Source organism: Muntiacus reevesi, chromosome 19 (assembly GCF_963930625.1).
Source record: "Muntiacus reevesi chromosome 19, mMunRee1.1, whole genome shotgun sequence".
Lineage (NCBI taxonomy): Eukaryota > Metazoa > Chordata > Mammalia > Artiodactyla > Cervidae > Muntiacus > Muntiacus reevesi.
The window spans coordinates 10,759,587-10,776,834 of NC_089267.1; the positions used below are offsets into that span (position 1 = coordinate 10,759,587).

At 37.1% G+C, this 17,248-nt stretch overlaps 1 protein-coding gene across 41 annotated transcripts in view; it reads left to right on the forward strand.

Moving 5' to 3' along the window:
• RIMS1 (regulating synaptic membrane exocytosis 1) overlaps positions 1 to 17,248 on the forward strand; it is a 592,480-nt gene that overhangs the window by 409,038 nt on the left and 166,194 nt on the right. For all 41 annotated transcript variants that reach the window (XM_065911744.1, XM_065911753.1, XM_065911751.1 and 38 more), the window contains 3 exons: positions 9,936 to 10,059; positions 13,706 to 13,752; positions 15,949 to 16,061. In XM_065911744.1, the coding sequence (XP_065767816.1) occupies positions 9,936 to 10,059; positions 13,706 to 13,752; positions 15,949 to 16,061 (284 nt within the window). The remainder of the gene's footprint in view (positions 1 to 9,935; positions 10,060 to 13,705; positions 13,753 to 15,948; positions 16,062 to 17,248) is intronic.

Sequence of the window (17,248 nt, forward strand, 5' to 3'; positions counted from 1 at the left end):
AGAGGACGTTCCCAGACACCGGGAAACCCTCGCTCTGGCGGGCCTGGGGGAAGTGTTGGAATCTCAAGAGTTTGAATCTGACTGGGAGGGATACAATAAATAAAACCCACAGATTAAGAGCCTAAAAGCAACTCCCAGCAGAAAAGTACCCCAGACGCCCGCATCCGCCACCAGCAAGTGGGGACGGAACGGAGAGGAGCGGGCGGCATTACTTGGGGCAGGGTCCGGGCCTGAGCGCCCTGAGGACAATCAGAGGGAGCTTTTGTGAGTTGCCAACTTGAACTGTGGGAGAGCAAAAGAGACAGAAAATTAACCGGCCCGAACACACTGCCGGCCGTTCGCAGAACAAAGGGACCGAGATTCTGGGCGGCCGAAGCCCGCCGGGAGGGTCGTGGCGAGACGGAGGGCGCGGGCGCCCGACCGGCGCGGGCGGGAGCTGCGGCTGGGGACGCGGAGGGCGGAGGGCGCACACGCCCGACTGGCTCCGGCGGAATCTGAGACTGGGACCGCGCAGGGCAGAAGACGCGCCGCACCCGGGGAGAGAGCGCCCGTCAAGCGCCTGGCTGCCTGGGCCGCTAGGGCGGCGTGGGGACGGAGCGCGGGCCCGGCTTTGTGTGCCGCGCTTTTGTGAATCGCCCGAGGGCTGGAGCCGCGCGCAGCGTGGCGCGCGCTTCAGACGGAGCAGCCCGGAGCCTGAGCAGCGCAGACCGAGAAAACAGCGCAAGCCTCTCCCGGGAGCGCCGGTCCCTCCCCGCACAGCCCCTCGCCGCAGCGCGACGGAACTAGCTACCTGAATAAGAATCCACCTCCGCCCCCTGTGTCAGGGCGGAAATTAGGCACGGAAGAGAGACCGGCAACAGAACCCAAATAAACAAAGGGACCGGTGTAACAGATTAAAATCCCTGAAGAAACCACGGACTGACTACACCGGAAGGGCCTGTAGATATCGAGAAGTGTAAGCTGGAACGAGGAGCTATCTGAAGCTGAGCCGAACCCACACTGACCGCAACAGCTCCAGGGAAACTCCTAGATATATTTTTTCTTTTTCTTTTTTTTTCTTTTTTTCTTTTTTTTTTTTAAGTAAGGAAAAAAAAAAATTTTTTTTTTCTTTTCTTTCTTTTTTCTTGGTTCTCTTTTATTTTCCTTTAAAAATTCCTTATTACTCCCCCATTACTCCTTAACTTTCATTTTCATAGATTTTTACGATTTTTTTTAATTAGGCAAAACAATTTTTTTTCTCTTTCTTTTTTCTTTTTTTTTTTCTTCTTTTTTTCTTTTCTTTTTTCTTCTCTTCTATTTTCTTTTTCTTTTTCTCTTATTTCTTTTAAAGCCCTCTAGCACTCCTTTTACTACGCCTTAATTTTCATTTTCAATCCACTATAACCTTACAGAAGAAGGAGAAAGGGAAGAAAAAAAAAAAAAAAAGAAGAGAAGCCCTATTTCTATACCAAACTTCATATATATTTCTAAAATTTCTTTTGTGTGTTTTGGTTTTTGTTTTTAATATAGTATTTTTAAGAGTCTAACCTCTACTCTAGATTTTTAATTTTTGTTTTTCAGTATATGATATAAATTGTGAACATTTAAGAATCCAATATTCAGCTCCCATTTTTATTCACGAGTGTGTTGATTATTCTCTCCCAATCTTGACTCTGTTTTCTACCTCAGAACACCTCTATTTCCTCCTTTCCCCTTCTCTTCCCAATCCAATTCTGTGAATCTTTGTGGGTGTCTGGGCTACGGAGAACACTCTGGGATCAGACAACTTCGTAGATCTGTCTCTCTCCTCTTGAGTCCCCCTCTTTCTCCTCCTGCCCATCTCTATCTCCCTCCTCCCTCTCCTCTTCTCCATGTAACTCGGTGAACCTCTCTGGGTATCCCTAACGGGGGAGAAACTTTCCACCATTAACCTAGAAGTTTTATTATCAGTGCTGTATAGTTGGAGAAGTCCTGAGACTATAGGAAGAATAAAACTGAAATCCAGAAGCAGGAGACTTAAGCCCAAAACCTGAGAACACCAGAAAACTCCTGACTACATGAATCTTTAAGTAATAAGTGACCCTACAAAAGCCTCCATACCTGCAACGAAACCAACCACCACCCAAGAGCCAATAAGTTTTAGAGCACGACATACCACGCAAATTCTCCAGCAACGCAGGAACATTGCCCTGAACGTCAACATACAGACTGCCCAAGGTCACACCTAACACATAGACCCATCTCAAAACTCATTACTGGGCACTCCATTGCTATCCAAAGAGAAGAAATCAAGATCCGCACACCAGAACACTGACGCAAGCTTCGCTAATCAGGAAACCTTGACAAGCCAATCGTCTAACCCCACCCACTGGGTAAAACCTCCACAATAAAAAGGAACCACAGACCTCCAGAATACAGAAAGCCCACTCCAGACACAGCAATCTAAACAAGATGAAAAGGCAGAGAAATACCCAACAGGTAAAGGAACATGAAAAGGGCCCACCAAGTCAAACAAAAGAGGAGGAGATAGGGAATCTACCTGAAAAAGAATTTAGAATAATGATAATAAAAATGATCCAAAATCTTGAAAGCAAAATGGAGGTACAGATAAATAGCCTGGAGACAAAGATTGAAAAGATGCAAGAAATGTTTAATAAAGATCTAGAAGAAATAAAAAAGAGTCAATTGAAAATGAATAATGCAATGAATGAGATCAAAAACACTCTGGAGGGAACCAAGAGTAGAATAACGGAGACAGAAGATAGGATAAGTGAGGTAGAAGATAAAATGGTGGAAATAAATGAAGCAGAGAGGAAAAAAGAAAAAAGGATCAAAAGAAATGAGGACAACCTCAGGGACCTCTGGGACAATGTGAAACGCCCCAACATTCGAATCATAGGAGTTCCAGAAGAAGAAGACAAAAAGAAAGGCCATGAGAAAATACTCGAGGAGATAATAGCTGAAAACTTCCCTAAAATGGGGAAGGAAATAGCCACCCAAGTCCAAGAAACCCAGAGAGTCCCAAACAGGATAAACCCAAGGCGAAACACCCCAAGACACATATTAATCAAATTAACAAAGATCAAACACAAAGAACAAATACTAAAAGCAGCAAGGGAGAAACAACAAATAACACACAAAGGGATTCCTATAAGGATAACAGCTGATCTATCAATAGAAACCCTCCAGGCCAGAAGGGAATGGCAGGACATACTGAAAGTAATGAAAGAGAATAACCTACAACCTAGATTACTGTACCCAGCAAGGATCTCATTCAGATATGAAGGAGAATTCAAAAGCTTTACAGACAAGCAAAAGCTAAGAGAATTCAGCACCACCAAACCAGCTCTTCAACAAATGCTAAAGGATCTTCTCTAGACAGGAAATGCAGAAAGGTTGTATAAACGTGAACCCAAAACACCAAAGTAAATGACAACGGGACCACACCTATCAATAATTACCTTAAATGTAAATGGGTTGAATGCCCCAACCAAAAGACAAAGATTGGCTGAATGGATACAAAAACAAGACCCCTATATATGCTGTCTACAAGAGACCCACCTCAAAACAAGGGACACATACAGACTCAAAGTGAAGGGCTGGAAAAAAATATTTCACGCAAACGGAGACCAAAAGAAAGCAGGAGTCGCAATACTCATATCAGATAAAATAGACTTTCAAATAAAGGATGTGAAAAGAGACAAAGAAGGTCACTACATAATGATCAAAGGATCAATCCAAGAAGAAGATATAACAATTATAAATATATATGCACCCAACATAGGAGCACCGCAATATGTACGGGAAACACTAACGAGTATGAAAGAGGAAATTAATAGTAACACAATAATAGTGGGAGACTTTAATACCCCACTCACAACCATGGATAGATCAACTAAACAGAAAATCAACAAGGAAACACAAACCTTAAATGATACAATGGACCAGCTAGACCTAATTGATATCTATAGGACATTTCACCCCAAAACAATCAACTTCACCTTTTTCTCAAGTGCACACGGAACCTTCTCCAGAATAGATCACATCCTGGGCCATAAATCTGGTCTTGGAAAATTCAAAAAAATTGAAATCATTCCAGTCATCTTTTCTGACCACAGTGCAGTAAGATTAGATCTCAATTACAGGAAAAAAATTGTTAAAAATTCCAACATATGGAGGCTAAATAACACGCTTCTGAATAACCAACAAATCATAGAAGAAATCAAAAAAGAAATCAAAGTATGTATAGAAATAAATGAAAATGAAAACACAACAACCCAAAACCTATGGGACACTGTAAAAGCAGTGCTAAGGGGAAGGTTCATAGCATTACAGGCACACATCAAGAAACAAGAAAAAAGCCAAATAAATAACCTAACTCTACACCTAAAACAATTAGAGAAGGAAGAAATGAAGAACCCCAGGGTTAGCAGAAGGAAAGAAATCTTAAAAATTAGGGCAGAAATAAATGCAAAAGAAACTAAAGAGACCATAGCAAAAATCAACAAAGCTAAAAGCTGGTTTTTTGAAAAAATAAACAAAATTGACAAACCATTAGCAAGACTCATTAAGAAACAAAGAGAGAAGAACCAAATTAACAAAATAAGAAATGAAAAGGGTGAGATCACAACAGACAACACTGAAATACAAAGGATCATAAGAGACTACTACCAGCAGCTCTATGCCAATAAAATGGACAACTTGGATGAAATGGACAAATTCTTAGAAAAGTATAACTTTCCAAAACTGAACCAGGAAGAAATAGAAGATCTTAACAGAGCCATCACAAGCAAGGAAATCGAAACTGTAATCAGAAATCTTCCAGCAAACAAAAGCCCAGGACCAGATGGCTTCACAGCTGAATTCTACCAAAAATTTAGAGAAGAGCTAACACCTATCTTACTCAAACTCTTCCAGAAAATTGCAGAAGAAGGTAAACTTCCAAACTCATTCTATGAGGCCACCATCACCCTAATTCCAAAACCAGACAAAGATGCCACAAAAAAAGAAAACTACAGGCCAATATCACTGATGAACATAGATGCAAAAATCCTTAACAAAATTCTAGCAAACAGAATCCAACAACATATTAAAAAAATCATACACCATGACCAAGTGGGCTTTATCCCAGGAATGCAAGGATTCTTTAATATCCGCAAATCGATCAACGTAATACACCACATTAACAAATTGAAAGATAAAAAACATATGATTATCTCAATAGATGCAGAGAAAGCCTTTGACAAAATTCAACACTCATTTATGATTAAAACTCTCCAGAAAGCAGGAATAGAAGGAACATACCTCAACATAATAAAAGCTATATATGACAAACCCACAGCAAGCATCACCCTCAATGGTGAAAAATTGAAAGCATTTCCTCTGAAATCAGGAACAAGACAAGGATGCCCACTCTCACCACTACTATTCAACATAGTGTTGGAAGTTTTGGCCACAGCAATCAGAGCAGAAAAAGACATAAAAGGAATCCAGATAGGAAAAGAAGAAGTGAAACTCTCGCTGTTTGCAGATGACATGATCCTCTACATAGAAAACCCTAAAGACTCTACCAGAAAATTACTAGAGCTAATTAATGAATATAGTAAAGTTGCAGGATATAAAATTAACACACAGAAATCCCTTGCATTCCTATACACTAACAATGAAAAAACAGAAAGAGAAATTAAGGAAACAATACCATTCACCATTGCAACAAAAAGAATAAAATACTTAGGAGTATATCTACCTAAAGAAACAAAAGACCTATACATAGAAAACTATAAAACACTGATGAAAGAAATCAAAGAGGACACAAACAGTTGGAGAAACATACCGTGTTCATGGATTGGAAGAATCAATATTGTCAAAATGGCTATTCTACCCAAAGCAATCTATAGATTCAATGCAATCCCTATCAAGCTACCAACGGTATTTTTCACAGAACTAGAACAAATAATTTCACAATTTGTATGGAAATACAAAAAACCTCGAATAGCCAAAGTAATCTTGAGAAAGAAGAATGGAACTGGAGGAATCAACCTGCCTGACTTCAGACTCTACTACAAAGCCACAGTCATCAAGACAGTATGGTACTGGCACAAAGACAGAAATATAGATCAATGGAACAGAATAGAAAGCCCAGAGATAAATCCACGAACCTATGGACAGCTTATCTTTGACAAAGGAGGCAAGGATATACAATGGAAAAAAGACAATCTCTTTAACAAGTGGTGCTGGGAAAACTGGTTAACCACTTGTAAAAGAATGAAACTAGAACACTTCCTAACACCATACACAAAAATAAACTCAAAATGGATTAAAGATCTAAATGTAAGACCAGAAACTATAAAACTCCTAGAGGAGAACATAGGCAAAACACTCTCCGACATAAATCACAGCAAGATCTTCTATGACCCACCTCCCAGAATATTGGAAATAAAAGCAAAAATAAACAAATGGGACCTAATGAAAATTAAAAGCTTTTGCACAACAAAGGAAACTATAAGTAAGGTGAAAAGACAGCCCTCAGATTGGGAGAAAATAATAACAAATGAGGAAACAGACAAAGGATTAATCTCAAAAATATACAAGCAACTCCTGAAGCTCAATTCCAGAAAAATAAACGACCCAATCAAAAAATGGGCCAAAGAACTAAACAGACATTTCTCCAAAGAAGACATACAGATGGCTAACAAACACATGAAAAGATGCTCAACATCACTCATCATCAGAGAAATGCAAATCAAAACCACAATGAGGTACCATTACACGCCAGTCAGGATGGCTGCTATCCAAAAGTCTACAAGCAATAAATGCTGGAGAGGGTGTGGAGAAAAGGGAACCCTCTTACACTGTTGGTGGGAATGCAAACTAGTACAGCCACTATGGAAAACAGTGTGGAGATTTCTTAAAAAACTGGAAATAGAACTGCCATATGACCCAGCAATACCACTTCTGGGCATACACACTGAGGAATCCAGATCTGAAAGAGACACGTGCACCCCAATGTTCATCGCAGCACTGTTTATAATAGCCAGGACATGGAAGCAACCTAGATGCCCATCAGCAGATGAATGGATAAGGAACCTGTGGTACATATACACCATGGAATATTACTCAGCCATTAAAAAGAATTCATTTGAATCAGTTCTAATGAGATGGATGAAACTGGAGCCCATTATACAGAGTGAAGTAAGTCAGAAAGATAAAGAACATTACAATATACTAACACATATATACGGAATTTAGATAGATGGTGGCGATAACCCTATATGCAAAACAGAAAAAGAGACACAGAAATACAGAACAGACTTTTGAACTCTGGGGGAGAACGTGAGGGTGGGATGTTTTGAAAGAACAGCATGTATATTATCTATGGTGAAACAGACCACCAGCCCAGGTGGGATACAAGAGTCAGGTGCTCGGGCCTGGTGCACTGGGAGGACCCTGAGGAGTCGGGTGGGGAGGGAGGTGGGAGGGGGGATCGGGATGGGGAATACATGTAACTATATGGCTGATTCATGTCAATGTATGACAAAACCCACTGAAATGTTGTAAAGTGATTGGCCTCCAACTAATAAAATAATATTAAAAAAATAAAAAAATAAAAAAAAAAATAAAAAAAAAAAAAAAAAAAAAAAAAAAGCATGCCATTTGTTCAGCGTCTGCAGTCTTGCCTTAATCTACAGTAGTTTTTCCGACTGCTGTTCCCTCCAGTCCTTGCCTGCGGGATGACGTAATCACAGACACGCCCCTTGCTAAGACGCTCCATCGTCCCGCAGGCACCATCTGCTCGGTTGAAGCTCTGTAGTCCGCCCTCCGCTCACAGCCCCGCCCCCTCCTTCCGCTCACAGTCCCGCCCCCTCCTTCTGCTCAGCCAGCCCCAGCCGAGCCGGTCTACCTGCGGCCCCCGGCGGCTGTTTCCACCTGCAGGACCTGGCCGTGCCTGCCCTCCTCACGGTGGCTTTGCTGTTCCTGGGCTCCGCCTGTTGATGTCCTTGCCTTCCTTCAAACCTCATCTAAAGGCGTCTTACTTGTGAAGCGTTTCCCGGTACCTCCCCTGAGCAGTAACCAGCCCCCTGCTCCCTGCGGCACCCTGACTGGCCTTCTGTTCCTCACTTAGATTTCTCTCATTGCGTATAACATTTTATTAAAGGCATTCAGTTTTGTATTTCACCTCCAACAAATTTAGACACAGAGGAAAGCCTCTTTTTCATGTTTGTTTCCACATAATCTTTCATAAATAGTTTTAAGGAGACCACTTTCTAATTTAGGAATTCTTGAGTTGTAAATAATACATATATTGTTAATTTTATATTAAAAGTTGGGCTGCCAGATTTCTGTCTATAAGAGGAAGAATTTTATAATGCAGGGTTTTTTGCAAAATGTTGATTGCAGCACCTTACTGGATAGTAAAGTTGATTTAATGGGTTACATTCATTATTTTTAAAAAATGAAATAGAACAAAATAGAATAGAAAATATCAAGATAAGTATTATTTTAGATAATAGTTTTTCATACACACACATATATATTCACATGATGTAAATTTTATTTCCTTTTTTTTTTTTTTGATCAGTAAATTTAAAAGACTCGTAATATATTTTTAATTTGTATTACTTTTTTTTTTCAATAGAGTGATGTATATTCATTCCTGTTTGAAAAACTGCTAGTTACCATCTTAGGTCAAATGATCAGAAGTCATTTAACTATTTGTACTAACCATACTCTTTTATCATACCTAAACAGCATTATATGCTTTTCAAATATTTGCCTTTTTACTTCTGAGTAAGCAAACACTTGGGGGTAGGGAGAAGAATTATTTTAAAATAAGCCTAGCAAAGCAACAATCTACTTTTTTAAAGGCATAGCTAAAAACTAAGAAGTTCCATATTTGTCATTAGCTTTAAATGTATAATGATGATATTGCTCCCTTTATTAGAGACATATTTCATTTACTACTGAAGTATTACAGAAACTGATAACAGAAAAATAAGCAAACACAAACAGAAAACTAAGACTCCTCAAGATATCCCTGCAGCTGGGATATTTCAGCTGAGCCTATACTGTCAATTCAAGGGTACATTGCAGAGATATTTGAGAACTAAAACTGCTCTAAATATTTATGAAAATAAGTGTTTTTTTCCCCAAATGTTCTTTGGTGAAAGCTCTGGTTAATATAGCAGGTTAGTCCATGTATCTTAATACCATGTTATTTAACAACCTAATATGTATTATATTTTTATTATTTAAAAATACTTTCTAATTTTACCTTAATTATCATGATATGTATTATGTATAGAATGTGTGTGTGAACATCTGGAAGTGGGTTGACTGTCATGCAACAGTTTTACATCTGCTTGCTTTGTAATTTTGCCATAGCTCCCTGCGTTACCCTCTGGGTATGAATTCAAATCCTTTCATGCATTTTTATTCTGTTGTGCATCTGGAGAAGGCAATGAAGCATGACTTATAGTTGGAAAATTCATGCTAACAAATGTTAATTGCTATTTCTACCAAAAGTAAAGCAGGATTTATGCAGCATTTAATAATCTTTCATGTGTAGAGCCGCCTACATTTATATTATGGAGGGCATGCTGCTAATTATTATTTTTGATGTTTCCAAATGAGCTGTGCTAATTCCATCCCATAGCATGAGATGATTTTTATATTATTTCTGATATTTCTCAAAAGATAAAGGTAGTTTGTGTTGTACTGTTTCAAATGACCAGTAATCTTCGATGGGGGAAAGAAAAAAACAAAAAAGAAAAAAGTGTTTAGAAAGAACCATTTAGCTGACATTATATGGCAATCAGTTTGCTTTCAAGAGCAGAGCCTAGACAATTAAACTATTTGTATATGTTTTGCATTTCTTTGTTAAAAAAAAAAACAAGAAAAGATAAGAAAAATAAACAGAATATATAAGGTAAAAAAATACCCTTTTTTTTAAATTCAAGGGGATGAAGTTCTAGAATGGAATGGTAAACCCCTGCCGGGAGCTACAAATGAAGAAGTTTACAACATTATTTTAGAATCAAAATCAGAACCTCAAGTTGAAATTATTGTTTCAAGGCCTATTGGGTAAGGCTAAAAAAACTTGCTTCTTAAGTTTAGTAAATTACATGTATTAGCAGGGTTTCTAAAAGAAGTTTATACATTCATACAGTACATGTTACAATGGATAGTTTTTCTTCAAATATGGGCATACATTTTAGGTCTTTCAAATCTCAATTTTTTAAACTTGGACTGAATTTTCTTCACTTAACATTTTAGGAGCTCCACTATTGAACAATTGTAGTATCAAAAAGTATGTATTTTTCATAAGTGAGCTATAAAATAAAAATATTTTCTTTTAATGATAGAACTATTTATTTTTATTAATTCTAAATTATTATAGTGTTTCCTTAAAGAGAGTCACTTACAAACTCATCTTTTTGTACTATTTAAAATAGTAGTCATTTCATACGTCTACATGACTTTTTGTTATTCTACTAAGAATGGAATACTTTTTCTATATCTTTAATTATGAATAGTTCCAAATTTTCTTTAAAATCAAGCAAGCATGAAATATTTAAGCATTTTAATTCACCATGATAATTGGAATGATATTTTTAAAACTCTAATTTTCAGCATAACTTAATAATCTAAAGTCAAAGGATATTTTTTCTCTGTATGTAGAGTTCCCATATTGGTATATTTTCCTAACAAACCCACAAGTCCAGAATATTCATTATGCCTGTCTGTAATTTTTTGGAAGGCATTCTGAATTGTTTCATAATTAGCTTAATATTTGAGTATATTTTTTGAAATTATTCCCTTTTTTGTATTCTCTAAAATATTATAGAGCCATAAATTCAAGACTTTTTATGGAAGAGTAGTAACCTTAATTTTTTGTTGTTCTCATGAATACATATCAATGCAAAACATGCAAGAAAATATAATTATCCTAATTCTCAAAGAACTGAAACTGTATGATCATATATTCTAAAGAATAATATACATATATAAAACTCTAAAGTAAAGGCAAACTTATAATCAATTTTAAGTGGTGAATATTAAGAATAAAGATTGAAGACATTTGCAGAAGTATTGTACATTTCCATGCAGATTTTTTAAGAATAATGACACTATATAATTTATGCTAGTTTTACATGACGTGTTCTAGTGCTGAGGTAAACATGAGGCTGGAAAAGAGGTAAGTAAATTGGATAATGAATCAGAAGTATAAAAAACAAAACTTAAAGCATTGGGCACATTGCCAAATACTTTAAAATATATAGTGGTTTTAAGTAATCAGCTAAAATACCATTGATTCTTGGTGATTTAAAAAATAAAAATTAACGGACAGTTAAAGTGGACTGGAATAACATTCTCATTATCTATAGTGTAAAACTAATTTTTAAAGTATTCTTTGCATAAACAGATCTAAACCATCATGGATTGTGGAACTCAAAGGATATGGGAATACTATATTTAAGGAAATGGGAATATTTAAATAAAAATTAAATCTGACATCAACTTTCGAGTTAATAGGAAATTTTTTAGAATCTTGGAAGAATAATTCTAGATATATTTAGTAATTATGTTTCATGTAGTTCTGTAATTAAAGCAGAAAGCAGATAATGTATTCATTGTTTAAGGGGATAGTTATAGTGATTCCAAGAATCATCCCAAATATAACTTACACACATACTGACCAGCATGGTCATCAGCCATCCTGAGGTACCGCCCATTTTTGCTATTCCACCTAGTGTAATCTGCTTTAACTTTATGATTGTAATTTTTATCCAGACTGTTTTACCACCTTATTTGTGAGCAGAACAATTTCAGAAAGCTTATATAATTGTCAAGAGGACGTTTTTTTGCCTGAAAATATTACTGAAGCAATTAACAAACATTAAATACATTTTAATTCTGTCTCTTCAAAAGAATGTTTTGTAACTTCTCCATAATTCTTCTTTCACAGACACATAAAATTCAAAGCTTATATCCAATTTTGAAGTTCCACATTTTACTGTCATAGCTGAGGCTAATTTTCAAAGAAATTATATTATCTAAAAAAATATTTTTTCTAGATTTTTAGGAATTGATTTTCTGCCTTTGAATTAAGAAGGTAGAAGAAGATATATAGTTGGTTTCTTGTGTCTTAGGTATTGAATAATTAGCCCCATTATCACATAAAATGTGTGTTTCAGACACATTATTAATCATACGTGATTATATAATGAAATTTGGCTTCCTAGGTGGCACAGTAGCAAAGAACCTGTCTGCCAATGCATGAGACACAAGAGAGACAGGTTCGATCTCTGGATTGGGAAGGTCCCTGGTATTAGGAAATGACAACCCACTCTAGTATTCTCCCCTGGAAGATCCCCTGGAGGAGGAAATGGCAACCCATTCCAGTTTCTTTGCCTGGAGAATCCCATGGACAGAGGAGCCTAGTGGGCTGCAGTCAGTCCATAGGGTCGTAAAGAGTCAGACACAACTAAAGCGACTTAGCACAAGCATTCTTTCTGGAAAATTCCATGGACAAGAGGTGCCTGGTAGGCTACAGTCCATGGGGTTGTAAAGTCAGACATGACTGAGCAGCTGAGCACACATAAAATACACAAGATTAATTGTCATTTGTAAGAAGTAAAGACTGTAGGTGTTTGGAATTACTTTGCCCAAAAATGTGAAAATGAAGAGTCACGAAAATAAATCACCAAACAGAAAACTATTTTTATTTCAATTCCCTCCAAAAGTGCAAAGAAAAATCAAAGTGAAGTTAGTTCATAAGGTAAGTGGTTAGAAATTCTTAAATAATATTCTGATAATTTTATTGGGACTAGCTAACTCCAGTCTGCTTTAATTTGTCCTGTTAATACTTGTATATTGGTAACGGTCTTATATTGATACGAAAATATCTTGGAAAAAAGAAGTTAAATAGTTTAATACAGTATAATTCCCAAACCAAGCTGGTCCAGGGTTCTAAGGCCACAGTGGATAATGGATGAGGCTGAGGTCATATTAAATATTAATTCAGAATAATTTGTGAGTGTGTCAGGAGTGGGTGTTCTCACAAGTCACTTTCTGATCATCTAGTCAATGGCCATATATTTAGCTAACTTCAGCATAGAGATATGAATCTCTGTATAGGGTTATATATGTGTATATGAATTATATATTCACATATATAATATATTTTGGCTTTTTTGTTGCTAGCTTGAACCATTTTTAATTTCCAAAGCAATCCATCTTTTTTGTTTTTTTAACTTTGCCCATGATACTCACCATATTATTTTATTCTCAGGAGATGTTTCCATTCCTTTCATTCAGTAAACTCTTTCAGATGTGTTTGTAAAGCATATTACTGATTTGTAAAATATGTGTCATTTTGATTTTCTAGAATTGAAATAAAATATTGCCTTTAACATTTTTTATTTCCAAAACCTGCTGTTTTGGTAGTAAAAATATTGTGGCAACTTTAGCCGCAATATTATTCTGATTGTTGTCATGTTAAAGTGTTTTGCTATTAAATATATAAAAACTTACTTTTACTGAAGTTGTGTGTGTGTGTGTGTGTGTGGTGTTTGGCATTCATGCACATTAGAAATTGCCTTAATGGTAACTCTTGTCCAAATTCCACAAAAGAATTTTTGACACCACTGAGATAAAGTGTGGTTGTGATTGCCTCAGGCAGGGTGGTTTAGCTAATGGGATTTTCACCATGCCCTGTTTCTTTTAGTGACATTCCAAGGATTCCTGAGAGCTCCCATCCACCACTGGAGTCCAGTGAGTATAAAATTTAAGGTCTTTTTCAGTTATTTGATATAAATGAGTTGTCAACCATGGGAAATCCAAAGACGATCTGCTTTAAGATTTTTCTCTTTCTATTCTTTGTGTATGGGGGGATGTGAATGTGCCTATCAAAAGTTCAAAAGTCTTTCTTGGCAGTAGCTTTCTGCATCTTAGCATTTTGGATGCACAGAGCAAAATTAATGAAACAGTAACAGTTCTATTTGTCTATTTGCTGTTGTTTAGTCTCTAAGTCATGTCTGACTCTTTTGCGACCCCGTGGATTATAGTCCTCCAGGCTCTTCTGTCCATGAGGTTTCTCAGTTTTCCCTGTATTTCCCAGAACACCAGAGTGGATTGCCATGTCCTTCTCCAGGGGATCTTCCAGACCCAGAGACCTAAACCATGTCTCCTGCTTAGCAGGCAGGGAAGAGGAAATGGCAACCCACTCTAATATTCTTGCCTGGGAAATCCCATGGGCAGAGGAGACTGGCAGGCTCCAGTCCATGGGGTCACAAAGAGCTGGACATGACTTAGCGACTAAACACCAGAACAATTCTATTTGCCTTACATAGACATGTGTTCTGATGCTGGATTATTCGATTTCATTGGGAACTGACTTCATGGCATGAGCAGTCTAGTGAAGGAAACAGTCTCAGAAACAAATAATTTTAACTCAGTGTAACAGTGTGGAATATGACCATAAACGTGATGGGTGGAGTAGAGGGAGATTTCAGTGCAAATAAAGGAGTCATGGGATTGAGGCTAGAGGGTTAAGTTATCTACATGGACATTAAAGGGACTCCAGATGGAAGATGATAACATGGGTAATGATGTTTTCAAGGACAGTGTGGAAGTGACTTAAATATTTACTTTGCAATGTATTGGCATTAAACTGATAATACTAGGGCTTTATCACCAAGTGTTATTATGTAACCTAGCTTATTGGAATAGAAGATACAAGGTGATTTTAGGAGAAAACAAGAGATGGTTATAAGAAGGTAGGAAATGTGTGGGTGGGATAAACAAGGAAGTGGGGATCAGGTGAGTCAGTCAAATGTATAGCATCATGTTGCACATTCCTGCTAGATATGAGTCCGTGGTTGCTTTTTAGTTTTCTAATGTGAAGAGAGAAATGGGACCGATTGGATAACGTACAATGTTGATGCTGTTTTTATTTTTTTAAAGTCTGTAATATTAGAAAGGTACTGTTAGAAGCAACCATGTCTGAGAACTAAGAAGAAAATTATTCTAAGAATACTTCATCAAGGAGACACAGTTAACAAAAGAATTTTATAGCACTGTATCTGATATTTAAAAGTCTTGGGAAGGTGTAAAATGACACTGTGTGATTTAATTTAACCATATTGATAATTTGCATGTATGGAAAAAAGTGTGGGTGGGAAACTCTTGGGAAATGGTTCATAAGCACTGTTTTCTCAATAAAACTAAATTTTGATGGCTGCGGGTTCAAGGTTATACTTGCTGGGGATATAGCATTCTGCAAACAGTCATCCTGCTGGTTGTGGACAGTTTATCAGTGATCCAGGAAAAGAGAACTTTGATTTGAAAGAGGGGAGAAGACCCTCACTGCGGTGTTGTGTGGGAAGCCACCATCCCTCCTCCACAGGTGAACCACTAGACAGCATCCTTAGACAGTCAGGAGATAGATCTGTGAGATCACAACTGAAAGAGGCGGAAATCTTATCTTAAAAGACTGATGAATTCTATCTCAGCTTAGATGCAGCTCATAAATTATATGATACATGCATTCATTTTAATTACAGTGAGGGCAGTTCATCATAGATGATCCTAAGATCATTAACATAATGGGTACCATCTTTCTTATCATTAAAGCATGAAGCCTTTAACTCTGGGTAAGGCTGTACAAGAACTTACATTGGACAATACCCTGTAGAAACTTAGAAAGTCAGTGCTAAGAGAGTGAAGCAAACACATTCAGTATTTGTTTATATCACGTTAAATTCCCTTAAAATAGACAATCCAAGAAGACATGACAATAACTTTCTACCACGTCCCCACTGAAAGTGATTTCTACTCTTATGGGTGGCACTGAATTATGATTGTATACCAATAACATATGCACTTAACATTTCATGAAAAATATGTATTCTTCACATACAGGTTATAATTAAATTATTAAGAAGTACTTAATTTTCCCCCTCATTTTAGGTTCTAGTTCCTTTGAGTCTCAGAAGATGGAAAGGCCTTCCATTTCTGTAATTTCTCCCACAAGCCCTGGAGCTCTCAGAGATGCCCCACAAGTGTTACCGGGACAGCTTTCTGTATGTATTTGCAGTGCGTGTTGCTGACCATTAGTGTCAGCTGCCTGCCCTGCTTCCGTCTTTAAAATGTGTGGCTTTTCTTAAGGCCTGTAATATAGTCAGACTCATTTCACAGCATCGTTTACTTCATCAGTTTTTCATTCACTTATTAGATTGTTCCTTTACTCACATATTTATCTGAACATATCTGTGGAGTGCCTACAATATGCCAGATGTGCTGAACATTAAGTGATAACTTAAGAAAATGAGCTATCAATTATTTTTGTGTGTGCTGTATGAAAGTTTCTAAGGTAAGTAGTTGGTTAGACACAATAAACGCAGAAAGCCGTGTTCTGTTTACTTAACAACCCCATTTTCCTGGATCTTGGAAAACTTAAATTTAAAATATTTTTAACTTTCTTAAGACATTTAATGAAACTCTCCATTACTGATCTTAGTGTGAGAAAGCTAGTTTTCTTCACTGTTGTCTTATATGTGATCTGGGAAAAGCTGAGGGCAAGAAGCTGTGGCTATTACAGGATGTTTGTGTTAATAGCTAATAGAAAATCCTGCTTCACACTGTTCTGTAGTTAAATTAGCTTATTTTGTTACAATGACTATTAAGTGTATTTCAATAAATAACTATTAAACAACTTATCCTGATAGTTCTTATTTAACCATAAACCCAAAGCTAACTTCTAAATTAAAAAAAATAAATAAAGTTAACATTGTCTCCTGCCAGTACAAATACGCCCTGACCGTGTCAACAGTCTGCCACTAATATTCCAGTGTGTGCGCTTTTCCTGGTTTTCTTTATTCATGCTATCATGAATCTTAGTTAATAGAATTACCGCTTGGTCTTCATTTGGCTTGAAGGCATCATATATGCAGGATACCTTCCTTTTTGCTTTTCTCCTCTCATGAAAATTAACCTGGAATAGGTTAGCTGAAAATTAAATGAGGAACGCAGCAGTACCTGGTGTAAAGAGGTCTACAGTAAATGTGTTTCCTGACCTCTTCCAGGTTACTTCAGTATATTGTTTCTAGCATGGAACGTTTTGTTTCAGCTCCAAGTGGCGCTGCAGAATGCCTTTAGCCATGGTGTAATCGTTACGATACTTGATCACCAAACAGCTGCACTCAGCATTTAAAAACAAGAATAATTATTTCAATATTCCCTTCTCCCCTTATTTTTTTTTCTGAAATTT